This window comes from Micromys minutus (genome assembly GCF_963924665.1).
Source record: "Micromys minutus genome assembly, chromosome: 22".
Classification (NCBI taxonomy): Eukaryota; Metazoa; Chordata; class Mammalia; order Rodentia; family Muridae; genus Micromys; species Micromys minutus.
In genome coordinates, this window is record NC_137957.1 from 40424346 (window position 1) to 40451947 (window position 27602).

Below are 27602 nucleotides of genomic sequence, written 5' to 3' on the forward strand. Positions count from 1 at the left end.
GTGCTGCTAGTATGTGCATGGGTTCAAGGCCACGCTGAGAATATGGGCAACTTACTGGGGGCCACATTCCAGGAAAAACCTGACTCTGCCTCCCCCAGCAGCAATCAACTGCCCCGACACTTCAGCAAGGGTGGGGTATTTTGATCACCTCTTCCAGTCATTCTCTTCAACCTCTGGTTCTTTTAGTCTTTCTGCCACTTTCCCATGATCTCTGAGTCTTGTAGGTGATGAGCATGATGTATATGCCCCACTTAGGGCCCGGCACTCGACAGTCTTTATATTAACCACTGACCTCTGCCAAAAGCAGCTTTGCTGACAAGGGTTGAGGGCTGCACTAATTTACGAATATAACGATAAATTTTTAGAAGACAGTTTGATTTACTTAGCAAAATAATAGTGGGTTCGATCTACCTAGCCAAGGGTTCTTTGCTCAGTTAACAGTACCAAGCATGAATGCTGGTCTTGTGGAATAGATCTTCAACCCAATTAAACAGCATTGGCCACGCCTACAGCATTTCATGTTGCTATGGTGCCAGACCAGTCATTATATCATCACTACTATAGCCTACAGCCTACAACTTGGTGAGACTGTTTGACTCTCCTCTTCCTCACTCTACCCCTCCCCAAACTCTCTGCATAGCACCTCCCAGTACTGTAAACTCGTACCAATATGGAGGAAACTTTTAGGTCACTTCCAGCTTGATTTTTATTTTCGTGTCCTGTAACTCAGGTAAGTGGTTTTACCGTAAAGTTCTGATAGGTGGCCAAGAACAACATTTACATCTGTACTGTTTGGGGAATCTATGGAATACCCTTGAGTAAAATTCTAGTCTGCAGATGAAAGGATGGCTCAGTGGTTATTCTTGCAGAAGACCTGTTTGATTTCTAGCACTCAAGAGTTCAGGGGACCCGGTACCCTCTTCTGACCTCCATGAGCACCAGGCACACGTGTGATGTTCAGACTTGCACGCAGATAAAGCACTCATGCATAAAATGAAAAGAAATTCCACTGTGTGTTTATAGGAACATTTTCATGATCCACCTGTCAGTTGATGGATACCTAGGCTGCCCCCATTTCCTAACTGTTATGCATCAAGCAGCAATGAACAAGGCTTAGCAAGTTGCTCTGTTGTAGGATGTGGGATCCATTGGATATATGCCCAGAAGTGGTAAATCTGGGTCATACGGAACTTCTATTTATGGTTTTTGAGAAGCCCCACACTGATTTCCTTAGTGGCTGTATCTGTTTGCACCCTCACCACAGTGGACGAGAAGCTTCCTTCCCCCAGCTCTCACTAGCATCTGTTCCTGTTTGTTTTCTTGAACGTAGCTCTGGCTGAGGTGAGATGAACGCTGCATGTAGTTTAAATTTGCATCTCCCTGATGTCTAAGGATGCTAAACATCTCCAAAATGATTTAAGCTTTTTTCCTGTGGGTTGTTGAGATTGTTGAGATACTTTTGAGGGCCAGCAGAGAAATAAAGGCGAAATTCCTCACAGAGGGAAATTAATGACCAAACTTATTGTCTAAGAGAGCTGGGCCTAAGAATTTGAAAGCTGCAGCATTTCTGCTGTTTGAATCTTCTGTCAAAGGAAGTTTTGAAACAATCCAGCAATTGTAGGAGCCTAGAGGGTTTGCACATTTGTGCAATGGTTATAGCACAGTCATAGAACTCAGTTTTATGAACTCAACCAGTTGTTACCCATAGCTTAGAGCTATAGGCTCTTGGGCTGTTAAAACACTGTGACTTAGAGGAAACAAAAATATTGTGACTTCTCAAAAGGTATACCGTGTGTGTGTGTGTGTGTGTGTGTGTGTATGTGTGTGTATGTGTGTTTATGTGTGTGTGTATATATGTGTGTGTATGTGTGTGTATCTTCCCTCTTCCATCTATTGCTTAGTTCTCTATGTGCATATTGTGTACTGAACTGATTGTTTATCTGCTTTCTCAGACCTCCCTCAGTGCTTCAATATGTATGAAGTGGTCACTTAGCTTCACCCTGTGAACTCTCTCGGAGCCTTTGCCTACCACCAGTATATACTGCTGTCTTTGTTAGGGTTTTACTGCCGTGAACAGATACCATGACCAAGGCAACTCTTATAAAGGTCATTTAATTGGTGCTGGCTTACAGGTTCAGAGGTTCAGTCTATTATCATCAAGGCAGGAGCATGGCAGAATCCAGGCAGGCATAGTGCAGGAAAAGCTGAGAGTGCTACATCTTCATCTGAAGGCTGCTAGGAAAAGACTGGCTTCCAGGCAGCTAGGATGAGGGTCTTAAAGCCCATGCCCACAGTGATACACTTACTCTGACAAGGCCACACTTCCTGACAGTGCCTGGGATGAACACATATAAACCATAGCATTCCACTCCATGGCCCCCATAGGCTTTTCAAACACATGAGTCTATAGGGCCATACCTACCAACAGCATAATAAAAAAGTACATTTAGTCCAACTTCCAAAGCCTCCATAGTCTATAGCAGTCTCAACAATGTTAAAAGTCCAAAGTTCAAGTTTCATACATTCCCTTAACTATAAGAAGACAGGAAACCAGCTGGGCAAACTCCTAACTCTGTATCTCTATGTCAAAGTGGTCTTCAGATATCCGTTTTCATCTTTTTTGACTGCAACAAAGTTCTTTCTCCTGGGCTGGTTCCACTCCCTGTTAGCAGCTTTCCTCAGAAGATATTCCATGGCTCTGACATCTCGAACATTTTGGCGTCTCCAAGGCAGCTTCAACATTAAAGCTTCTTGTTCCAATGTTTGGGCTCCTCTAAAGGGCTTGGGTCATATCTCCAGCTAGGCTCTGGTTGACTCCATTGCTGGTGCTGTTCTTGGTGATCATCCTGTGGTACTGGCATCTTTAGTATGCTGGGACTTTTGCTACTACAAGGCTTCACTAATAGCTTCTCATAGGCTTTCTTCATGGTACTAAGCCTTAACTCCTTTTCATGACCCCTTCAGTCCTGGGCCATCAACTGCAACTGAGGCTGCACCTTCACCAATGGCCTTCCATGGCCTCTCTCACAGTGCCAAGCCTCAGTTGCTTTCCATGACCCCTTCATGCTTCAAAATCATCATCACCTGGGTGATTCTTACACATTACTAAGTACAGCTGCAGCATGAGGTACAACCCTGGCTCTCTCTGGAACACAGTTTCTTTGAGCTCTCAGAAAACACTTTCCAGATCTCACCTCAGCGATGCTGTTCCCGTCTTAATCACCACTAATCTCTTAGCTCCAGCTAACCAGCACCAATTGTTGAAATAGTCCCTTCTATTCTGGACTCTAAAGCCAGAGGAGCCACATGGCCCAAACTGCCAAGTTCTGCTGCTTGCTGGGGCTGGAACATGGTCCCCTTATTCTATTACCAGCTTTCTATTTTCTAAAACTTCCACTCCCTAAGTTTAGTTGTCCTGAGATGTGCCCTGCAGATTGATCATGAACTCAGAGATCTGCTTGGTTTTGTCTGCTGGGATTAAAGATTCGTACCACCATGCCTGGATCTAAACTCAGCTGGGTAGGTTATTGTCCCAAAGTCCTACTTCCTTAATCTGTTATCCCCTAGAATGTAGGATTCAGCTCCTCTACTTCCTGGTGCCCCTTTAATACTTAAACCATATATTTTGTATTTTTCCTTTCCCGGCTTGCTCCTTTTTATCACAACACTTTTCAACTGTGAACTTTTAGTAACCACACAACAGAATTTAGACCAGGGTGTTTTGAGTCTTCCTTTTTCAAAGCAATTTATCTAAATCTCTTCATCTTAACCACAGACAGACTCTTTGGACAATGACAAATTTAGCAGCCACATTCTTCACCAAAATACCACAGAACAGTCTCTAGGCCATATACTGAAATTCTTCTCCACTGAAACCTCTTGGGTCAGGTTTACACAGTTCAAATCACTCTCAGCAACAAAGTCTCCCATATTCCTACTAGGATAGCCCATTAAACACCACAGAAAGGATTCCACTGCTTTCCAAATTCAAAGTCCCCAAATACACATTCTTCCAAAGAAAAGCATTGTTAAATCTATCACAGCAATGCCCCAGTCCTGGTACCAACTTCTGTCTTAGTTAGGGTTTTACTGCTGTGAGCGGATACCATGGCCAAGGCAACTCTTCTAAAGACATCTCATTTAATTGGGGCTGGCTTACAGGTTCAGAGGTTCAGTCTATTATCATCAAGGTGGGAGCATGGCAGCATCCAGGCAGGCATGGTGCAGGAGAAGCTGAAAGAGTTCTACATCTTCATCTGAAGGCTGCTAGGAAAAGACTGGCTTCCAGACAGCTAGGACAAGGGTCTTAAAGCCCACACCCACAGTGACACACCTACTCCAACAAGGCCACACCTACCCCAATAAGACCACACCTCCTAATAGTGCCACTCCCTGGATCAAGCTTATACAAACCATCACAACTGCCCACAATCTTGACTGGCACAAGCTCTCATCTAGAAATCTGATTTTCATTCTTGAGACTCCTTTTCCTCCTTCTTGGCTTGAACCTTTCTTACTGAATCTATCCCATACTGGTTACTTTTCCTGTTGCTGTGGGAAAATATAGACAAAAGCAACTTAAGTGTTTATTTTGGCTCACCGCTCAGGGTATAGTCCACCAAAGTGGTGAAGTCAAGGCAGCAGGAGGTTGAAGAAGCTGGTCACATTATGCCCACAGCAAGAAGAAAGCAAGGAATGTCTGCTGCCTGCAAGCTCCCCTCTACTTACACAGTACAGAATGCTCTCTGTGGACCCATCCGTCACGGGAGCTGGGAGCCAAGCTTAGATTGTCTGGAAGAGCAGTATCCACTCTTAACTGATGAGCCATCTCTCCCAACCCCCATTTGTGCTCTTTTCCATGGCTTTTCCTAATCTTACTTTTGAACGTCTCTGGACAAACTAATCCATGACCCTGGGCCTGTGTGCTGGATGCTCTCTTGGCTCGATGGCTTTTCGTGGCCTGTTCTCTTCCTTCTGAGCCCCTATTTTAATTTTTCTGGACATCATCTTTCATATATAGTTTGAAACAACCTTCAAAGGTTGATGGTCTGTCCCACCTCTCCTGATATCCTTTTTCTGTTGCCACCTCTCTTTCTTCATACTGATGTTGCTTAGTTGAAGACTGGGTCCCCTGTTAGATCATACACTCTTGCAAGGAAGTTATGCTTTCTTTAACACCAGGGCCTAAGGTAGCTTGCCCCGCCACTAGAACCTTAGTGAATGTTGCATGATTGAAGTTCCCAAGTGCCTGGATGCGCACAAGATTCTCTGTGCTCCCCCAGCCATGAGGTTATTGCAAAGGTGATGAATCGTGTTGTAATGTAGCACTGGAGTCTTCTTTATGGTCCTTGTTATCATTTTCCTGTGAAATGTCATTAGGGGATTGTAAAACTTCACTTGGATGAAAGAGGTTTGCTACTAAATTATAGGGAATGAATAAACATATCCCCAGAGTGTCGAATTCTGCAGGAGAGGCCATCTATTATTCAACAAATGCTCTATGTTATAATTTTCCTGGTGACCTTAGAGAAGGAGAAGTGCCTTTTAAAGAGTTCCTAGTCTCTGAAGATGGTCACTGGAAAAGATTCCTTGCTCAGTCTCCTCCCTGCAGGTCTGTGGATGAGCTAAGCAGTTATTAAGATGCCTGAATGAGAACCTCCATTACTCCGGAGCTATGAGATTGACTTTGGGAAAAATAGTCTTCCAGGCATCTGTTCAAATGGAAGGGGATGACGAATTGGATCAAATGTGATGCCCATCAGAGACTAGGACTTTGAAATCTCTTAGTATTGGACAGCAATTTGCTCCTGGGTCTCCTTACTAGTACCAGGAGACTAAAAGTTGGGGAATTTTCATCTACAATTCCAGGAAGTGAGTTGCCAGTGTCCATTGTAAATTCAGCCGTGAGGTCAGGATGTCAGGCCTGGGAACACGGCAGATGGCACATAGTGTACAGGTGATGGTGACTAGGGGATGACTCCTGTCATTTCCCATCACCTTGGACGAAGGGCATCTGAGGCTCCACTCTGGGTGTGTAGTCTGAGCTGCCGAGCAGAGATTTCGGGGCACTTGGGAGACTCGAAGGACTTGACTGGGAGCGTGGGGGCATCACATCCAGTCACCCTCAGAAGCGCTTCCTGACCACTCCAGGCATGGGTCACCCTCCCTTCATCTCCACAGAGCTGGAGATTTGTAGGCTAGGCATCCCCAGTCTTTAAATTAGATTTGTTTGTTACATTTACTTATCGGTGTGTGTGTGCCTGTGTGCTCCTGCACGGATGTGTGCATGTGTGTTAACCAGTGTGTATGTGTATGCACTCATGCCCTGGATGAGGGTGGAGGTCAGAGGACAGGAGTCAGTCCACCTGGAGACTGAATTTAGAACTGATATCATCAGGCTTGGTAGCAAACATCTTCACTCACTGAGCCATTTTGTTATTCTTCGCCCCCCCATCCCCCTTTTACTGGGACAAGGACTCATTCCAGGCTTGTTTCAAACTTCCAATTCTCTTGCTTCTATCACCCACGTGTTGGGATTATATTGGTACATCCAGGTTTTGGAAACACTAGCCCCCAGGCACCAGCGATGAAGCCTGGGCTAGCATCCAACCTTGGTTTTCCATTTTTGGGAAGCCCAGACCCACTGGACTGAGTAACTGGTTTCAGGTGGGACCTGGCTGGGTTTTGTGGAGATGAACAGCCTGGGTGTGCCGAGTGGGCATGGCCACAGGCTCGAGTGTCAGTAACCGGGGAAGATCACCCACCAGCTTGTGTGATGAGATGTTCTTTCTGTCCCCTAGTTTGACTGCGATGCTAGCCTCCTCGCCTTGTCCTCAGTGGTTCCACTCTCCTCCCCATGGACTCGTTTGTCCACAAACTTAAATTCTTTTAAAAGACGGACTTTCATGTAGCCTAGTAGCCTAAGCTGGCTTCAAACTCATATAGTCCAGGACGACCTTGAACTTCTGAACCACTTGTTCTAGTGCTGGGATTTTAAGTATGTGTCTTTGTTTTTTATGCAGTGCTGTAGTTTTTTTTTAAAAGGTCTTCTTTCGTAATAGGCAAGCACTCTACCAACTGAGCCACCTCTCCAGCGGTGCGTGGACTAACTCCCGAGACTAACAAATACAGTTTAGGAGGAAGGAATGGAGAGCAGTGCTTCCTGAGAGTGCCCTCAGTGCTATGCAGGGGACATGGTGCTCTCCACACATGATCTAACTGAATCTCTAAACAGCGCTACACGCACGCACGCATGTACGTACGTACGCACGCATGCATGCACGTGGGGGGGCAGGAAGTAGGGTATCTAACTGCCTCCCGTGGTAACTCAGCCTTCTGCGGAAGCTGGGGTCAGGAGGGTCTGCGCTCACGCATTCTGTGTGTCTGCTCTAAGCAGCGTGAGCTACGCGTCAGCTGCCCACTCCCACAGTCAACATCAGACATTTTCTCTTCCCAAGGACCTTCCTGTAGTCAGATTTCCCTCTCTTGGTGCTCACTGGGATGCTCTTCAGCCACACTGATAAGAGCCTGTTGGACAACAGAGGCCTGGATGCTTTGAATTTGCCAGTACTTGGCGGCTGCCCCAGATTGCTCTTAGCGCTCAGGTGACTGCGACATCGAGGGTGGGAAGTTGTTAGCCTTAACCCTGCCTGACTCTCCCTTCAAGGGGCTTGTTTCTAATTTGAAACCTATGTGTGCACATGTTTATGTGTCTGTAGCATATATGCACATGTGCATGCATGTTTGGACATGTAGGCCAGGGGACAATCAATATCGGATGTTGTTTCTTAGGTTTCAGCCATCTAGTTTTTGTTTGTCTCTCACTGGCTTGGAGTTTGCCAACAAGCCTAGGCTGGCTGGCCAGTGATCTCTCAGGGATCTACGTACCCTCTCTCCTCTACACAGGCATTACAGGTTAACCCACCATGTCTTTTACCTAGGTTCTGGGGGCACAAACTCAGGTCCTCAAAACTTCCAAGGAAAGCCCTCTCCCGGCCTCTGCTTTGGAACTCCTCACTTTATTTTTTCCTTCCGTTTGGTTTCCTCATCCATCAGATAGGAAATGTGCCAGGGATATAGGACTTATGGAAAGCAAAGAACATGTCAGGCATATGACATAAGTGTCAGTAAATGACTCAGTGAGTCTCTTTGCCGCTGTCACAAACTTCCTTCCTGTCCTGTCTAAGATTCTTCATCTATGGATTAGGCTCAAGCTGCTTCTGCACCAGGAAACACAGCTTTGTCTAAGAAGCTTGCGTTTCCATCCATCCCTCCATGGCCGTTGGCTTTCAAGAGAGCCTCAGCTCATCAGGAAAATTACCATCTACTCTCTCCCCAACTGTTCTAAACTCCATTCCCTTTAGGCTGTGTGTACTTCAATGGAGCAGTCAAGGAGGATTGGGAATAAGGGATACTTAAGACCCTGGGTTTGCCTGGCATGTGGCTTGGGTGTGCCGACCCAGGTTGGCCAGTGAGCTGTGTTGTCTGTATTGATGTTCTTAGCTGTGTGACAGCACATGGTTTCATTTTCTTAAGGATCTGCTTCAGCAGGAAGGGCTGGTGTGAGCAGTTCTGGGGCCGGTCCTGCTTCTCATTTTTCTCACTGAAGTATCCAGAATTGCTCCTCAGGAGACTGGACCCAGGCAATAGCTTTTAAAGTTCCCATGTGATTCTGGTACCCCCTTTGCCGTTGGCCGTGATGCCTGGCCAGGCCTGTCCCCTCAGCACTACAGCTGAATGCACCTGTAGTGAGTGTATGAGATGGTCCTTAAGCTTGTTCCAGAAGCCCGGCAGCACCGGTGTGTGCCAGCACGGGTTGGGGCTTAGGGCTTTTCCCTAGTTAGGTTTCATTGAGCAACTCTGCCATGATCATCACCAGTACCCTCTGCAGTCTCTGCCTTCTCAGTCCCAGCCTGTGCGAGTTTACCTTTTATCTATTCCTGTGGTGGCCTCTTCCTGGCCACCAAATCCAGTGTCCCCCCCTTTTCTTCATTAACAACCCTTATATTGCTTAACCATCTTTTTCTTTGTAGTAACGAGGGTGGTCAGTGAGCCTTATGAAATTGGAGGGTGGAGCTCTCTGGAAAGTTCTTAAAAGCCTGGTCATCAAGGCAACAGTACCCCCTTTAGTCCTGACTGTCTTTTCTCCTGCCCGGAATGTGAATACTCAGAATGGTGTTCTGTCGGCCACAATGAGACAACGAAGTCTTCCCAATACTGAGGCCAGAAGCCGTACGCTCAGGTTGGCAGTGTGAGGATCCAGAAGAACCTAAGGAATAGGAAGATGACAACTACCACTGAAGGGAAAAGTACTGGCTCAGAACCCCAGGGCCAAGTTCTCAGACCAAGTTCTCAGCACAGAGGTTTACTTGCCCCAGAGGGATAGAAGGCAGGGGTAAGGGACCAAGACAGGAGAAAAAGGAAGAGGGAGATAAGGAACAAGAGAGAGGGGAGGAAAGGATCAAGGGAGACCGGGAAGGGGTATTTGTCCCTGAGGACAAAGGACTGCCTCTGGATAGAGAGGGGACAGATGTGGCCCAAAGGCAAATGACAGTTAATAAAGGGACAAGGAGAAACCCCATGTTAGAATGAGGTGTTTAATTTTAATTTGGCATGTTAATTAGATGAGCCAAAGGGGGCTTTTGATTGCTAGACTTCAATACTTTGATAGTTGGACTTTGGTAGTCAGCCTCAGGAGGAGGAAATGGCCAAATAAGGGACTAGACCTTAGGGGCCAGCTTTAGGAATGTAATCAACCTTGTTTTTTTTGGGTTTTTTTTTTTGTTTTGTTTTTGTTTGTTTGTTTTTTTCTTCTTTAAATCAAGGCAGAGGGAATTGGGGAGGAGGGCAAGGTCTCCCAGAGCCCTGTTTGCCACACTCAGGCTGGACAGAGTCCTTTCTGCCATGGCCTGGACTGACCATCTCTGACATTCATGCGGCAGGAAGGAGAATTCAACCACTCCCTTAGGAGCCATGCCTCTGCCTGGTATTCCCGTCACTAAATTCAGTTTATAATAGATACTCTGATACAGCAACAAACCTCCAGCCACTAACCTCTACCTCCTCCACCCTCGCTGTCTGGTGCTACATGCACGTGGGCGTCAGAGGGCAACTTTATGGCGTTGGCTCTCTTCTTCAACCTTGAGGTGGGTCCCAGGAATGGAATTCAGGTTTTCCTGGCAAGTACCTTTTTTTGCTGAGCTACCCATCTCACTGACCCCCACGTTGGAACAATGAGTTAGCTGCTAACATTTCAAGATGTGTCACTTTCCTGTAAGAACTCGGCTTTCTTAGGAAGCCTGTGGATGCAGGGTCTTCCTTTCTACTCTTGACAATCGGTTGGAGCTCAGGCATAGTTGCCTCTTAAAGGCCATCCCTACTCATCACCCCAGGTCTCTGACGAGAGCATACCCTGGGAATGCTGATAAAGCATGCCAGGATGCGGTCCTTTATCTCAGTTTCCCAACTCAACATTCAACATATCGGGACTCTCACTATCGCTCTTAAAAAAAAACAAAACAAACAGACAAAAAAAAAACCCCAAAAAACTAGACTTGTGCTTTTGAGACATGTGAAGAAATCAGTCGATGTAGCTTCTTCCTGGGGCTGCCTCAGTTGTTCCTCAGTTCTGCCTTGTGGCCCCTTGGGAGGGAGAGTAGCACGTTCTGCACCTACAGGGACAGAGCCACGGGGACCTCGAAGGACAGTTATATTGGGTGGTGAATATGGGTTGCTTTCAACGACTTTTAGTGCCACGTTGTGAGCTGTTTGTGTGTAAGCCTGTCTCACCTCAGCTCTTCCACCAGGTCAGTAAGATGATGTAGAACTTTTCTGAACTCTGGGGACCCTTGCGTGTCAATCGCCCGACTCCAACCTTTCTCCGGTTGGCTGAATTGAGTAGGGCCATTCATGAAGTTGCAGCTGCAGAAGACAGCTGGGTGACCCCACTGGAGGTGAGCAGCATAGAATGGCTTAGCCTCATCTCCCCCCTCCTCCTTCCCTCCATCACGACCCCCTCTTGGAAAGTTTCAAGGCACAGGCAGCTTTTATAAACACAGGTCTCTGGGGGGCTGGGAGAAGAAAGGCCAGACAGTTTTGACAATGGACATCTGAAATGTATAGCCACGAATCCCTGAGTTACACACCAAAGACAGTGTGTTGAGTCTGGAATGATGGCCAGAAGCAGGAGGAAGGAGAAGGGTGTGAGTTCCCAGTAAATAGTGACCTGAGATGAAGCCAGGAAAGCTCAGTCAAATCCTGTGGGGACAGGGAAACGTCCCTGTATGCTGAATGGCGACCAGGTAACAGGCCTGACCCCTGTACACAGGTTCTTCTTTGCTTGAGGACTTCTATGGGAAAGAGAGCTCTGCTCCTAGGGCCAGCTGCAGTAAACATTTATGAGGTCAAGTGGGTTTGTGGGGAGCAGTGGGGTGGGTCGGCTGGCAGAGGCTGGCTGAAGAGATGCTGCCGGCCGTGTTGTTGGTCACTGTTTCTATTAAGACAATGTTTATAACCACCACGCTGCTCTTCATAGGAATGGCCAGTAGACACAGAGAGCCTAAAGATGTAACATCAGCAAAGAGGCTTTATTCCATACAGATTTCTGAACGTAGACATTACAGTCTAGCTCACTGGAAACTAGGCTACTCCCCACATCTTCAATCCATTTCAAAAACAGAAGCAACATTTACTTGGAGTCCAAGTGCAAATGTTTACTGATTCTCAGGAATGTAGCCACACACCCTTTAAGCTTAAATGTCTATTCCATCTCGTCCAAAACATTAGGTAGGCTGGCAACATTCCCAAGCGGTTCCACCTGCGGAAAACCACCTCCATGACTTGTTAACAAGGCCGAGCAGAACTTTCATAGATTTATTACAGAACACCATTTAATAAGAAGAAAATTAAATGGATCCATTCAATTCAAGTCCTTCTGTAAAGGGGGCCATTTGAAGTTCTCCTTTGATTAATGTTAGCATTTAAGGGCTTGTCACTCTCAACCGCAGGTTACCGTATTTCTCAAACATCCGACCTTCGCTTTAAACAAAATCAGCCATAGATCCTGTCTCCCACGCCTGAGCTGGCTTTTCTGCTTCAGGCACGTCCCTTTCGTTCCCTGCCTTGCTCTGGCCATGGGCTGCTCTTGTGCTCTGCCCTTAGGTTTGGGTGAAGAGCGGAGAGGGAGATCAGGGTTACCCCTGCCTTTCTCACTGAGGCTCACCACAACTGTCTGCTGTACCCCCTGTCTGGAGGGGGCTAACTCTGCCACATGGCTTCATCCTAACTGCCCCTTCAAGCTGGTGCCAGGGCAAGAAGACGCTCTCGTATCACCACTATGCTAGTGTTGTGTCTTAATTTCTCCTAACTGGAGTGTGCTGCGTACTTCATGCTGGAATCATTGTGGATACAAAAAACGCTTGTGATGCACAGAGGAAATAGAAATCAAGGAACAGACTGGCCCAGTGGAAGCATCAGAGTAGAAAACCCCAGCCTGAGGTACCCCAGGCCCCAGGGACCATTGTAGTTCAGCTTTCACAGGCTCAGCTCTTTTGGGCTCAAAGTCCCAGGCCTCTGAATGACAGGCAGAGAGCACCCTAAGACTGCTTTGGGCTTTCGAGGGTAGCAGTCATGGACTGGACAGTGGGTGAGGGAGGTTGAGGGACCTGTAGCATGGGTACCACCGACCACAGACTCAGCGCAGCTCTGATGGCCCATCACCCACTTGATAGCGGTGCACGTGTTTCAGGAAAAAGATGCAAGGACTCAAGGATGTAAAGGGTGTGCAGGGGATGCTTTCCCCAGCAAACTATACGTTAAGCTACATAAGCAGTGCGTGTGTGTGTGTGTGCCTGTGTGTGTGTGTGTGTGTGTTCCCCTCTGTTTTAGAAATGTCCATCTTGCCAATTTCCCCCTTACATGCCACTTTAAAAAAGACAGTGCAAAGGACATGGTGTCTGATGGCTGAAATTCAAGCTTCAGAAGACAGTGTTTCTTTTTCAGACTTTGTGAACTTGGAAATGAGCAAGTTTTTTTTTTTTTTTTTTTTTTTTTTTCTCACTGATGCTGCCAATTGAAAACAAGTCTCTATCTGTGGAGAGGGCTGGGCCTTTGGTCCTGCTCCTCAGTGGGAGTGGGGAGGTGCTCACAGAACGATGCCAGGCACCAGCCACTGTACAACTTCTGTTTTATTTTTGTGTGCTTTTTTTTTTAAATATAGGATATAAATAATGACAAAAATTACAAAATTTATAACTGGAAGCCCAAGCTTATTTACACATATGCTTGTGAGTCAGCAAAGCTACTGACGGCTTTGCTCCTATACAAGTTCCTTTTGGTACCATATTTTAATGTTATTCTCTTCTCTGTTTACTACATACATATCAACAGTGAATAGGCAAAATATATACAAGGAACTATTCAGTTCAAGTAATTTAATATTGTATTAAAATTCTTCAACACTGAACTAAAACCATATACATTTGTCAGTTGAAATGAAATTTAGTTTTTCTTCCAAACTCACCAACTGATGAATGTGATAATCTCAGGTTTAAAATAATATTGGTTAATAAAAAAACATTAAGACAAGTTCACAATTTATCAATATCGCTATAATGAACTTCAAAATGAGTCACAATATGATTGGTTAGAACAATATACATTAAAATGTTATTTTTCTATAATGATATTGATACTGTTTATATAATTTGTTTCTACAGAAATATACATTATGGTATCATACAAATACTCCACAGAGACATTTAAAAAATTAAAATACCTTAAAGAAACGTAAGTAAGTTTATTTAATCAAATAGTAAGCAAACATTTTTTTTTAAAATCTGTTTCAAGAAAAGTTTTTATTACTTTGGAATTTCTTCTTTTTTTTGTGTTATTTCTTTTTTCTAGAAAAGAACTTTGCAATAGAATTTTATTAACATTGCTCTCAAACAAGATTTCCTTGACAGAAATCTTGGCAGCAGGAGCCCTAGCATTTATTCTTTTTTTTTTTTTTTTTTGTTTTGTTAAACATGTTCATTAAAATTCCTTAAAGGCTTAAATCAAAACAAAACAAAAAAACCCAAAGCAACCCCCAAAAAACCACATATGCAGGCTGTGGCTGAGTCAGCACTTTGGGTCACCCCTGAGCCTGTTCTGCTTTTGAGGCAAGGGCATCAGGGTTTCCCCACAACTGAGCCCGGTCCTCAGGGCTGTAGGAATGTAGTCATTTGAAACGAAACCAGAAACATCCCGCACAACAAACCTAGTTTTCTTATGAATGCATTAATGAAACGTTCTTTTAATAAAAATATTTAATACAAGACACATTTTTTTTTCTGTGCATAATAAATTCCTCTGTTTTAAATCACTTTTTAAATTTTTGAATCATTCAATAAAGGTTTCCTTTATCTGACATAGTTGATTACATATAAAATCCACAAATATAGAAATCGGGTGGGGTGGGGACAAATTTCCTGGTGAGGGTTGCTTTGTCTTTTTGCATGAAATTGTACTCAGTAATACAATGACTTTACAGGTGCGGGGGGGGGGGGTAGTACTGTTCTGACTTTCCCTTCGAAATGGCTGACCATGAAAACTTAAACCCACGATGTTTAGACTTTTAGGCAGTACTGGAGACCCTCCCTGTCCCCACCCTTCACTTTTAGAAAGGTATTCTCCCCCCAACTAAAGCAAAGCAAGTACGGGGGCAGTTGAGCAGTACCTCGGAGGAGGCGGTGGTAGCGGAGTTGGGGCGCCCCGCGCAGCCCCCCTCGCGCCTCTAAGGGGCGTCAAAGTCTCGCTGGCAGAAGGCTCCCTAGGGATGGCCGTCGCCCTTCCGCCCGTGACGAGGCCACGCGAGCTGGAGCGGTCTTCCTCCCGGGGCGGGTGGACACGGAGGCGCGAAGGAAAGCCTGCTGCGGGGACTGCTTGGCGAGCAAGGCACCGCGAGGACGGGGCGGCGGGTATCAGAAAATCGTGGTTTCATACTTGGTATTAATGCCCCTCTTGGCTTCTTGCCCCGGCTCCACAATCCACGGCAGATTGGCCAGAGTCTTTTGCTCAGAAGGGTCGATCTGCTTTAAAACAGAAAGGCTGATGCCCGTTATCCGGCAGCTGGGCGGCGGCGCGGCCGCGTGGGCGCCGCTGGACCCCCACCTCGGGCCCCGCTCGCCCAGCCGCGCTGCGGGGCGGCCCCGGCGGCGTCCGCGCTTTCGCACCTGTACTGCACAGCGACTCTGCAGGGGCCTGCAAGGGTGACGCGAGTGAGACCCGGCCCCGCCCCCGGGGCGCAGAGGCAGGGGAGCAGCGGCGGTTCCCACCTCCCCATCTCGGGATCCGAAAGAACCCTACATCCTCAGGAGGACCTCGTGGCGCCCCGCCCGCTTGCCTGCTGCCTTTCTGAGCTCCAGCCACGCTGTCCTGGAGCTGGCCCTGGGGCGCCCATCCCTGAATGAGGCCTCTGCTCTTTCCCTGTGGCCTCCTAGTCAATGTGGTCCAGTTCTTGGTTCCAGCACTTCCTCTCCTAGAAGCTGTACTTGCCACACCCTCTACAAATGGCACCTTAACTTTTTAGCTTCTCCCTTCCGATTGCTTCCTGACACAGACACATGTCACCTGTCCACTCCCTCTTCCACAATGGATGCCCATAAAGGTGGGATTTTTGTTAACTTTATTGCTATTTTCTCCAAAACTGGGAAAGCCCTTGGCAGTCCGATGCAAAGCAGGCATTACAATAAAGAATTAATTGTACAGTCAGTAAATGCTGTTCAGACACTGCGTGCTCGACCTGGATAAGAATGGAACTGGGGTGGCCAGAAAGCAGGTACAGATCCCAGGGGGCGTGGAAAGTGGCAGAGAGGGATGTACCAGAGACAGAGGAAGGGAAGAGGTCAGCAAGGGCCTGTCAGGCTGGGCCTTGGCAGACTCTGTCCTGGGTTCAGATGTCGGTGAGCTTTACATAAAGCCAAGCATGTCATTCCCGAAGCAGTAGCTAAGGTCTGAGCTCTGTCGGGCCGGAGTTAAGCTCTTTCCCCAATGGCTTGCTCATCCTTTGGACATCATGGCTCTGTAAACTGGGCCAGGGAATTTCTGGAAGGCCTGCTTGGTCTTCCTCTATCTGCTTTTTAACCTGCCGGAGGCTGCAGGGCCTGGGCTTATGTGCCTATCTGGCTGCCTTCTGCCACGTTTTCCACTGTGCCATCATAGAACGAGAAAGGGGCTTTTAGGAGCGCTGTGCCTTTCCTGATAGTAAACAACCAGAGCCGAGGATATGAGAATTCTGAAGTCTGGTGGGGGCCTGGATCCTGAGCCAGGTAAAGACTGTGTACTCCCCTCTTTCCCAGAGAGGGCATCTAGATGAATATTCTATGAGCCCTTACGGCAACAAACCCATTGTGTTCCTCTGGGAGGAGTCTATGTGGACAGCAGGAAAGCCAGCTGGGAGGAGTTCGTGCAGTGAACAGACTTTTCCAGCCCACTCGAGAAGGAATATAGTGGTCTGAGTGACAGTCCCCACAAGCATGCTGTGCGTCCCTCGACTCTCGGAAGCCTAATCATCCTACTCAAAGACACATCCGTGACGTCCACCCTCACCACCTCATGTCTGTAAGCACAGGTTCTCGTGAATGCTGCTACGGGCCTGACCCTGGGGTGGCAGCATGCCAGCGTACTTCATGGAGCGGACATTTGTGTGCAGGGAGAGAGGCAGAAGTAAGCGGTAAGCAGAAAGCCAGTCAGTACTACACAGAATGAACAGCGGCTACAGTGTGACCCAGGCATCTTCGTGGTCAGGAAAAACATGCAGCTAAAACCTGAATGATACCATGGGGCCGTGCAGAATTCAGAGGTGGGGGTGGGGTGGGTGGAAGAGAGCAATCATAGGTGGTGTCAAGACTTCAGTAGAACTGAGTAGCATACACTTAGGTATATACTTAGGGAGTGTGATGGGAGATTAGGTTCTGGTATTTTAAGAGTGCCATGTTTTTTGCTGTGTGGAGAAAGGGGGTCACTGGGAGGGGTGTGTACTGGGCAGATTAGGGGGGTGATGGAGGAGTGGGCAGGCTGGAGGTGTGTTCCAGGGGAGCAAAGATTAGCCTCTGCTCATGGGCTGGGGTGCGGGTACAACAGCAGTCAAGGTGACTTGGGGACTTTGGCGACAAGCAGCATGGTGAAGTGTTGTGTCATTTACTGGGCTGGGGACAGGGGTAGAGAAGCAAGGATCTGCACTGGCTAAACCTGAAGGTGGAGATGCTTAAAAACACATCCGGCAGACATTTCTAGGGTTCTGCGATGTGTCAAGGACTGGGGATGGAAAGCAGGGAGCATGGGCTGGGGAGGTGTTGAGGCAGGAGGGTCAGGTAGGAGTGTGGCGTGGGATTTGAGAGGTGCAGCAGCCGCTGGTAATGGCCAATCAGCAGAGGCCTTCTGGGATGCAGGAGGACAAGGTCAGGGACTTGAAGAGGTCAGATGCTGAGAGATCATCCCATGGGTGCTGAGGTTACCAAGAGCAGAGACAGGAGAGGGACCCCAAAGGTGTAATCCAGAGAAGCCACATCATCCCACGGAAGGAACCTCTCTTTGGAGGTTTAAAAAAAAAAGTCTATTTCCTCATGACACGGAGGCCGAGAGCTGCTGGGAGGAGGAGAATGTAGCAGATGGAAAGATTGCGGGGTGAGAGGGGGCAACGCATTCTGGGGGCCTGCCCGGTGCCAATCCCAGAGAGTCTAAGATGCAGGATGGTAGCTGGAACAGATGGGAAGCTGGCTGGGAGCCTTCCAGCTTTGGGGTGTTGCTACTACCAGAGGCGGCCGCTTTGAAGTCATACCAGCCTGTTGGGACAGGATGTCTGCGGAGCCTGTGGGAGGGAGGGAAGGGAGGAAGTTCCTGGAGGGAGGCAGATGACAAGGAGGAGGGGGTATCACCTTCTAACAGTTACTAGGCTGGGGAGAGCTTCAGCTGTCCAGAGGGAAGGCACACAGGCTGTGGCCCAGGCATCTTGAAGATGATGCCGTGGCCTTCTGAAAGACACAGAAGCTGCGGTATCTAGCTTTTGCCAGGAGGGTGCCAGGGTACATCTCTCTGGAGAGCAGAGGCTTGTCCCGTGGTTGAGTGGCAGGCAAGGCCTCAGAGAAGGCTGCCCCCAGACTCTCCTAGGCCTTCTGGTGAGCTGGGGTAAGCCAGAAGCAGCAGCTAGTGTTCTGCTCTCGCAAGACTGTTGCTGCAGGTGGCAGAGAAAATGAGATTTTTCTCTATTTTGGGTTCTGGGGAGAGGGTTCTTTGAGCCTGCAGGAATGGTGGTCACATGCCAGCAGGAGACCATGGGAAAGGGCAGGGGAGGACAGGCTGAATTCTAAAGGCCTCCCTCACCCGCACCAGGTTCTGTTTGCAACCCCCTTCCCTCTGGCTGCAGGCCTAGAGATGTCTCAGTGTTATACTTACCACTGACTTGCGGATGCTAACTCGGGGCTTTGGGATGGGTTTCGAGGGCTTGTTCTCAAAGCTCTCTGGAAGTGTGGAGGAATGGCCCCCTTTTCTTGCTTGTAGAGCTAGCTGGTAAGCGACCTCAAATGCCTGTCCCAGAGTTAGGATGATTTCATAGGCTAAATTCTATAAGAACAAACAAACAAACAAACCAACATTAAAAGTATTTACTATAGGTACACGAAGGGTCAGAGTGAATGGATGGCTAAGGAACAGCGTGGACCTTGAACTACCCCACCAGCAGCTGTGGTGACTCGGGAAATCTGTCAGAATGGGGCATTCTGGACATTAGCCAGGGAGGTAGCGTCCTTTTGTAGAGCTAGGCTGCCAGACCTCCCCCATTAATTCCTAATAAGCCGAGTCCTCTTGCAGCCCACCAGCCCTGGGGGCTCCTCCAGGTATAGCTCTCTTGTGAGTGGCTTCTTTGCTCCTGAGACTTGGATGGGGACAGGGGTCAGTAGCGACGCCATCCCTGTGTTTGGAGCATCCCAGTCAAAGATGATCCCACACACTCCATGGGAGGTGTTCCCGAGAACTTTGGGTCTTTTCTACCTCAAACATCTGTGGTGCAGTGAATATATATGAAACACAATCAGAATCTAATTTAGGCCGGGGGAGAGGCATTAGTCATGCTGGTGTGGAGTCTCACAGTTGCGGCACTGAGCATGCAAACATTGTTCAAACAGAGCTAATTATCTGTCTATTTCTTGAGGTTTTTGTACTCCCCAAGGGTTTATGCTCTATATTTTATCATCAAATCACCAAGAGACAGAGTTTGTCAGGCCAGGAGACCACACCAAACCTCTCCTTGGATATACATCCTTTGCACAGACCGGTTCTCCCAGGGTTGTTCCTGCCTTTCTTCTCACACTTACTCTTGACATCTGCATTCACTCCCACACGCAGTTTCCCCTTATCTTCTCCCACAGGGACAACATGACATTAGCCCGCGCAAAGGCGGGATCTGAGCCACAACATCCGTCCGTCAGAAAGCATCATAGAAGTGGGTGCCTACAGGTCTACCCAGAACATGCCCGGGGACTGTACCTGTAGCCTCGTGCATGCTTAGCAAATGCTTGACATTGAGCCACACGCTCAGCCTGAGAATGTTCTCAGTGCCTCTGCCCCGGCTAGGGACAGCCATTGTCTGTCTCAAGTTTTTCGTTCTGTGACCATCCGTACAATGACTTGCTATTTCTTTTTCTCCAGAATGCAGGTAGCACTCTGTTTCTGCTGAAAGTGTACTTACTATGTCTTCCTGTTCTTATTACCTCCCCTCCCCCACTCCTTCCCAGCATGCTCTGAGAAGTGTTAGGGATTCCTGCTGTCCTCAGCACTCAGAGAGGATGGATGACATGGGGTGGCTTTCCAAGGCCATGGGGAAGAGTCTCACCAAGACTTGACCAGCTGGACTTTAGGTCAAAGCTCTATCAAGTGTCCTGGTCTTGGACCCATGTGGGGCAATGCCTATGATCTTGAGAGCTGGTCGGACAGAGGGTGAGTCAGTCTTCATGCGCCTATCAGCTGGACATTGATTCTGTCATCCTGTCCCTTGCACAGCTAGGCCACACACTTCCCCTCGATGAACACTAAACCATGTTTGCCTCCAAGGATGAGTCAGACAAGTAAATTAGCAATACACCAACAAATGATAGTGGAGGAGGGTTGGGAGGCAGCTCTGACCATCACTGTACAAAGAGGGCTGAGCCCTCTCCTCTGCCTACACTGTGCACCAGTCACTGGCAGCTTTGCCTCAGGGTGGTGGTGGTGGTGGAGTGCTGGGGGGGAGGGGCACTAGCGGGACGGAGGTGGGGGTGGGGTCTGTGGAAGTCCAAGGGGGGGGGGGCTTCTGACTTCCCTGGTGTCAGGATGGTGCAGTTCTTTCTGTGAAGGTGGCTGGTATTCTGAGCCTGGTGAGAAGCAAACAGGAAGCCTCTGCGCACAGGCGCAGTGAGCTTAGCGTGCAGAATCCTTCACGACTCGCCTCAGACAACTTCCTGAGAGTGAGAGCTGTGTGAGACCACAGCGTCTTCACATGGAAGCCAAAGCTGCTCCTCTGAGTGCCTGAGGTTTTTTTTAAACGGTTACTATGGGTTACTAGGGGAAACCAAAAGCTTCTGCATGATACAAGGTTAGATGTTTTGTCCTTTTTCTAAATGAATGACTGGTGTTAGGAAAGTCCCCAAGGAAGAAAGGGAGACCAGATCACTGGCCTCCACTGGCTTCGAACTTGAGGCATTCATCCTGCCTCAGCCTTCCAGAGCTGGAATGACAGGTGTCTCTTCTCCCCTGCCCCTCCCTCCCTTCCCCCTTCCCCTCCCTCCCTCCCTCCTTCCCTTCCTCCCCTAAGCATTCTCTCTGAGACAGGGTTTCTTTGTTTCTCCCTGGTTGTCGCTGGAACTAGCTCTGTAGACCAGGCTAGCCTCAAACTTACAGAGATTTGCCTGCCTTTGCCTCCCAAGTGCTGGGATTAAAGGTGTGTGCCAGCATGTTACCTTTCTGTCTTTTCTGTAGCCTTAATATTTGAAACATGGATGCTGGATGGGGGGGGGGGGGCCCTGGGCACTGAGACCTGTAGTGAGGGCTGTACCATTCTGTTTGTCTCTGTACCAGGACCTACAGGGAATAGGTATTGTCACATAGGACCTGAGGGCATTCCATCCCGACTTCCTCCCTCTCATCCTCCCTCCGTCTCACCCTCCCTCCCTTCCTTCCTTCTTGCTTTCTACTTCTGTCCTCTTTCTCTTCCCCTCTTTCTTTCTTCTCCAGGATGGAACCCAGGGCCCTGAGCAGGCAGGTGCTCCTCCCATGGAGCCATCCCCTGACCCTGACTGAGCACACATGTTCCAGTGTATTGGTTTCAGCCTCATAGTGCCTGCCTCAGCTGTGTCAGCCCCACCATGCACAATGGAAGGAGAATGGTTTTCCCCAGGGCTGGACACTGTAAGGCCAGCATAGAAAACCATATTGTAGCAGAACTTAATTATACATTAAGTATAGTCATTATATTAATACGCTAATTACCATGAGTAATGTGAAGGCAATTTTACTGTTGCACAGAAGGGAGGAGTCTGACAGCTCCTGCCTGGGTAGCACTTGCTCTGGGAGTCAGGACTGTACGAAGTCTGACTACTCTGAGGCCACTATGATTGGATGCCGAGAGAGCCGGGGGAGGTGCTGCCTAAGGACTGAGGCTAGACCAGTCCAGCCACCTCACATTTCCCAGCCTAGCCCTCAGATGTAGGACTTATGGCGCCATCTGGCACCAAATACATGGAGGAACCTCAAGGCCCGGGGGGACCATAAGCTGAACATCTACAACCATCCAAACAGAGACCCCAGATATGGTGGAGCAAAGAGCAGAACCTCAGAATTGCGGACTCAGAGAACTATGAGGATAATGAAGCAGAGGCTGCTTTTGTGCCCTCATCTTGCATGGTGCTTATTATACAATCTATAACAGATTGCCATAAATAACAAAGGAAGGCTGGCTGAACCCTCCCGGGCTCAGGCAGTGTGTGAAGCAAAGCCCCCAGTCTCTGAGCTGTGGTGGGCAGTGTTTGGCATGGGAGTCCAATCCCGGAGTCATCCTACCCTATCCGTGGCTACCGAGAAGTTGAAATCTGGGGTCTGTCCCTGTCAAAGGTCACAGTCATTCCTTCCCATGTTTCGAACCTTTGAAGTCAGCCTGGCCAGGCTCATCTTGTGTTACGGCCACCTGTGGGTATAAACTGGAATTCCTTTAGGTTTGTCTTTGTTACCTCAGAACTCTCAAATGCTATGTAGCTGTGACCTAGGCTTCTCCTGCATCTTTGTGGCTTATGAGCAGACAGTCACCTGGGACCTGAGGATGTGGCTCAGTGGTGGAATGCTTAGCCAGCACATTCAAGGCTGTAGGTTCAATCTCCAGTTTAACTGCCCGCCATAAATCTCCAGGGACACATGGCAAGTGGCTTTGAATGCTTTCTACACTACACAGTCCAGTGAAGGACAGTGACATGCATGTGTAATGTATATTTGGTATGGTTATGGGGGTAATCATGGCAGGCACTTACTCTGACCCTCCGTTTTCTTATCATACATAGCTATCTATCTTACTGGATCATTTTGAGACTCATTAACAATATCAAGCCCAATGTCAGAAAGGGTCAACATAAATGTCCTGTGTGCCACGTGCCATGAAAAGTGCTCTAGACAGGCTGTATCACTGAGGATAAAGGCAGGGAGTCCCAATTCAGTGGGGACAAAAATGAGGTACACATTAAAAAATCACACCTTTTCTTTCTTTTCATCTTCCCTAAGGACACCTATGTGTGGATAAGAAGCATAAGGGACCATCCTACCTCAAGTGTGAAGTCTAATGGAATCCAGTAGATGCAAACTTATTTTTCTTTTGCAAACTGGGGGTGTGCAGGTCACTGGTATTAACTGTGGATTCTTCCAGGCAGCCAGGGTTGCAGCTTCACATCAGGATGTTTGCTGAACTTGTTGCGGCCTTGCCCCTGACCTGGGTCTAACCTATCGTGTTCATAAAATGCTCATCCAATGATGAAGGGGCCAAAGGTCCCACTAAGCTTCTTTTTGGCTACAAAGGAGGATCAAAGAGAAACGTACCCCGTTCTCCTGCATCCCAGTCTGACTTGGAAAACTGTATTATACAGTGTACGCAACTTGTACCCCTCCCACTCCCCCAGAAAAGGCTCTGGTACCCAGGGAATGGAACATGTAATTGAAAATCTGTTAGGCTCAAGGGTTCGATGACATTGCGTCTAAGTGTATTCATTATGATGCATTAAAAATTTCATGAACATCTCATACTGCACATGGTACCATGCAATGGAATACCGGGAAGCCATTTAAGATGGAAGGAGGGGCAGGGGAGAGGCTGCAATGTAATCTGGTATGCAGGCATATATTCAGGTAGAACTCTCATATACATACAATAATAAATCAATCTTTAAAGAAAGTTGAAAACTGAATGACTGAAAAGAGCGGGTTAGAAGCGATGTAAAAGCTGGGCCTGCCGGTGCACACCTGTAATCCTGAGTGCTCAGAGAACAGAGGCATAAAGGTCCCTAGTTCTAGGACAGCCCGGGCCATATAGTGGGATCATGCATTAGAGAGGATGTAAAAACACATGTATGGAAAACATGTATGTCTTGAAACATTAACACCAGCTTTCATGGCTGTTATGTTTGTAGAAGGCTTCACTCCCTCTTCCTCCCTCCTTCTCTCTCTTTCTCTCCCTCCTCCTTTCCCCATCCTCTTCTCCATCTGCAAATGCCAAGGATCACACTCAGCGCCTCGCACCCGCTAGGCAGGTGTTCTATCGAGGAGCTACACCCTCGCCGTGGATGACTTCTCTTAAACTTCATTTAAGTGAAGATGAATACTTTTTTCTCTTTTGATGTTGAAACTCATCCTGGTCATTCTTCATGCTTCCCCTTGGGGCTCTAGGCCTCCTTTTCCTCCTCTGGCTGAGAACACTGGGGATGGTTTTCCAGCATGATTCAGGACGTGCGTGCAGGTGTTAGCCTGGCTCACCTCCATGGATCAGCAGGCTGGCCATCTATTTGGTCATGAATCTTGCTTAGACTCTCAGTTTTCACATTGGATGTCAATTCTAACATCTGCTCGGGTAAATTTTAAAATATCCAGTACCAACTGTAATCTGAAGCCTCCTAAGACTCTTCTCCAAGTACAAAAGAAAGAATCAAATCGTCTTTGGCCTAACTTCTGTCGAGCTCCACCAAGAAAACATGGCTTTGTGGCCTTTCACCTGTGGATACTCTGTCCACTCTCATGGTTGTATGGGGTTGGAATGTAGCACCAACTCTGACCTCTGTGGGCTGGGGATGTACCACATTTCCCCCATCTCAATGAAACATCTAGATATAAATCTAAATCTATGTCTAAATCTTCTAAGCAACTGACACAGGACCGTATAGTGTCCCAGAGACTAGCAGTTCTCAACCTGTGGGTTTTGAGCCCTTTGGGTTCCTATATTAGATATCCTGAATATTATATATTGATATTACAATTTACAACAGCAGTAAAATTAGAGTTATGAAGTATCAACAGCATAATTTTATGGTTGCGGGGGGGGGGGTCACCACAAGATGAAGCACTGTATCAAAGTGTCACAGCATTGGGAAGGTTGAGAACTGTCTGTGGACTCTGTAACCCTCACAAGGTCTTATACAGGCCAAATTATATCCTTTCTGTCTATGAGGAACTCACAATCAGTGACGCTGATTAAAAGGGGGCATGATCACATTCAAGTCAAGAATGATGTCACTCTTTTTGCCCTTCTTAAGATACCATGTTGTAGAACATCATTGTATAGATGCTCATGGAGAAACAATACTACTTCACGGGTACCAGGGGGAAGGACATCCTTTCTGACTTAAGCCTCACTGGGGATTTGCTTTTTGTGGTGAAAGTGTATACTTTCCTTTCAAAGAGATCCTGCCATTCACCTTGACCTCCAGAAGTTCAGAGGCCTATGTATTACTTGGTCTTGATAACCATGCAGTGCTCTGCAGTCAACGGGCACTAGAACTTGGATATTCTAGAACTCTGGTCTGGACTCTAGTCTGTATTTTCCATAGTTTACATCTGTGTGTCCCCATACATTTATGCCTATTGCATCTATTAATGGGCACATCCTGAATCGTGTATAGGACGCAGCAAGGCAGCGTGCCCATGTACTTTAACAATTATCAAAGGGGTTACTTTGCTTAGCCCATTCCTGATAACATGCTGATAAGAATGTGGTAGATATGGCATTCACACCATTAGGTAAGTGTGACACTAAGGGAAGTGAGCTGAGGTTGGAAGGGTCCCCTAGTCATAAAGGGAAGCATGCTTTAGGAGAAGACAATTCCAACCTGTCTAGCTACACTTCCCATTAGGATCAGAAAACCAGTGGCCACATTGTCATGACCGGGATCATGAAACGTGTTGGTTCCATAGCACTGGAAACTACACCCTAGATATGGCTAGTCCTTAACAGGAGTACTTCATGAGATCAGCATGGGCTCCTTGAAACCAGCAAGGTGTTTGGATCAGACATTCAATGACAAGGACTGTGCCTTCACCTGGTAGGCAGGAGCAGAGAATTATTAATTAACTATTATTTAATCAATAACAATTATTAATTAATTATTATTTAATTAATAATAATTATTAATTAACGCCCTGATTAGCCTCAGGTGGCTCCAATGGTAGACTGTGAACCTTAGATTTTTCTGCATCTGCTACGCACATCAGGGATGACATCTTTATCATGCTCACCAGTGTTGCTGAAGAGACAGAGAAGAGGCTGCGAGGGCCCAGTGGTTAAGAGCTCTTGTTGTTGCAAAGGATGCAGATTCAATTCCCTAGCACTCAGGTAGAGGCTCACTACCTCCTCAGTCTCAAGGCCCTGCATGTGGTGTACAGACCTACATGTGGGCAAAACACTCATAAAATAATAAAAAAATAAATTTAGAAGAGGAGGAGGAGGAGAAGGAGGAAGAAGAGGAAAAGAAGGAGGAAAAGGAAAAGTGGATTTTTTTTGTTGGTTTCCTTCTATCCTGGGGGCTCTAGGATTCTCTGGGGGAAAAGCTGATGTCAGTCCTCCACCCAGTCAGCGATATAATCAATGAGTAAAGGATTAGAGGTCCCAGAGGGATACGCATAGTTGAAGCCATGCTAAACAGGAACTGGCAAAGACCAGATGGGGGACTGCAACAATTCTTCAGTTAAAGCTTCAGGAGGCAATCACCAAGGTTTGCCGTCATCTTAGGAGATACCATTATTTTAGCTGGGCCTTGGAGATGCAGGCCTTCAATCCGAGATCATCAAAGAGGCTGAGGCAGGAGGATTGCAACTTTAAGGCCTGCCTGGGCTACAAAGTGAGCTCAAGGCCAGTGTAGGCAATGGGCAGTGCCCTGTTTTTTAAAGTAATAAATAAAGAATGCTGGGGTGCAGCTTCGTAATGGAGACCTTGCCTCATATCCTCAAGTACCTGACGTCGGTCCTGATACCGTGAAAAGCTTTTCCTTCCAACAATCACCTCCTCAAAAATATTACAAACGGCCAAGCATTTTACCCAGTCTGTACCCCTTTCTTGTCTGCAATCTGTACTTGTGAATTTCTGCTCATCTTTGGAGACACGCCCTCCAGGTATGAGCTCCTCAAGGTTCTTGCTGACTTTCCTTTCCTGTTACCCCAGGCTAAGCCAGGGTCTCTTTCTTGTAGTCCCTCACCCCTTGGGCATAACTTTGCTATTTTATGGCATGTCAGGATTTGCCCTCTGTAGCTCTGATTCCCTAGTTGACTGGGTGCCTTGAAGGGTTCTTGTCTCCTTCAACCTTGCAACTCTAGGAGCTTCGTATATGGTTGGTACCCAGCAGGTGTTAGATAAAATGAAGAAGAAAGCTACAGTAGGTCCCTAAGATAAGGAACCTGTACCTTAAGATCAAGATGGGCCATCTTGTTATTTTATCTCTTTTCCCACAGAAAGACCTGCTGAGCAAATGCCAACACCGTGACAGCCTTGGGATGGAGGAAAGTGTCTTCTGTCTGGGTTGTCAGTATGGCCTCCAGAGGCTACGGTTCCCCTTGTCTTTATTTTGTTTGAATTCTTGTGTTCCAAAAGCTGGGAATAAGCTTCCTCTACAACTTGCTTCACCCACGTTCGGAGGCAAAAATAACTGAGAATATTCTGGGTGTATTCACAGATTCTATTGACATCTCTTTAGCTTTACCTACAGCTAATTTCTCAAGGACCTCCTAGGAACTACTCGACTGGTTTATAGAAATACACTTCACCTAATCATAATCATCAGTATTTAGGAACAGGAGGAGCCCCTCTACCAAGAGGTTTATCCAGATCAGAACTGACATATTGACTGGCCAATATGCAGATTCTTTCTTTATTGCTAATTTATGCTGAGAGAGAGGGAGGTCACTTTCCCTAATTATAATAGGAGTATGTGTAGACAATGTTGGAGATATATCGAATACAGAACAAAGTTAGGTTTACCTATAAAATTCCACTGCTGGGATGTAGCTACTGCTATAGTTTATATTTGTGTACACATTCATGTACTTTATAAACTATATGAATATTTATATGTGAA

At 47.3% G+C, this 27602-nt stretch overlaps 1 protein-coding gene across 16 annotated transcripts in view; it reads right to left on the minus strand.

Annotated features, from left to right (window-relative positions):
- Positions 1 to 14960: 14960 nt before the first annotated feature.
- The window catches only part of ANKS1B (ankyrin repeat and sterile alpha motif domain containing 1B), a gene marked incomplete at both ends in the record, with an annotated part of 1047539 nt that continues 1034897 nt past the window's right edge, over positions 14961 to 27602 (minus strand). For 8 of the 16 annotated variants that reach the window (XM_080935870.1, XM_080935862.1, XM_080935867.1 and 5 more), the window contains 2 exons: positions 14961 to 15071; positions 18433 to 18600. In XM_080935870.1, coding sequence (XP_080791996.1) covers positions 14961 to 15071; positions 18433 to 18600 — 279 coding nt within the window. Of the gene's footprint in view, positions 15088 to 18432; positions 18601 to 27602 lie in introns of all 16 variants that reach the window. The other 8 variants (XM_080935868.1, XM_080935865.1, XM_080935863.1 and 5 more) reach the window with 2 other exon arrangements.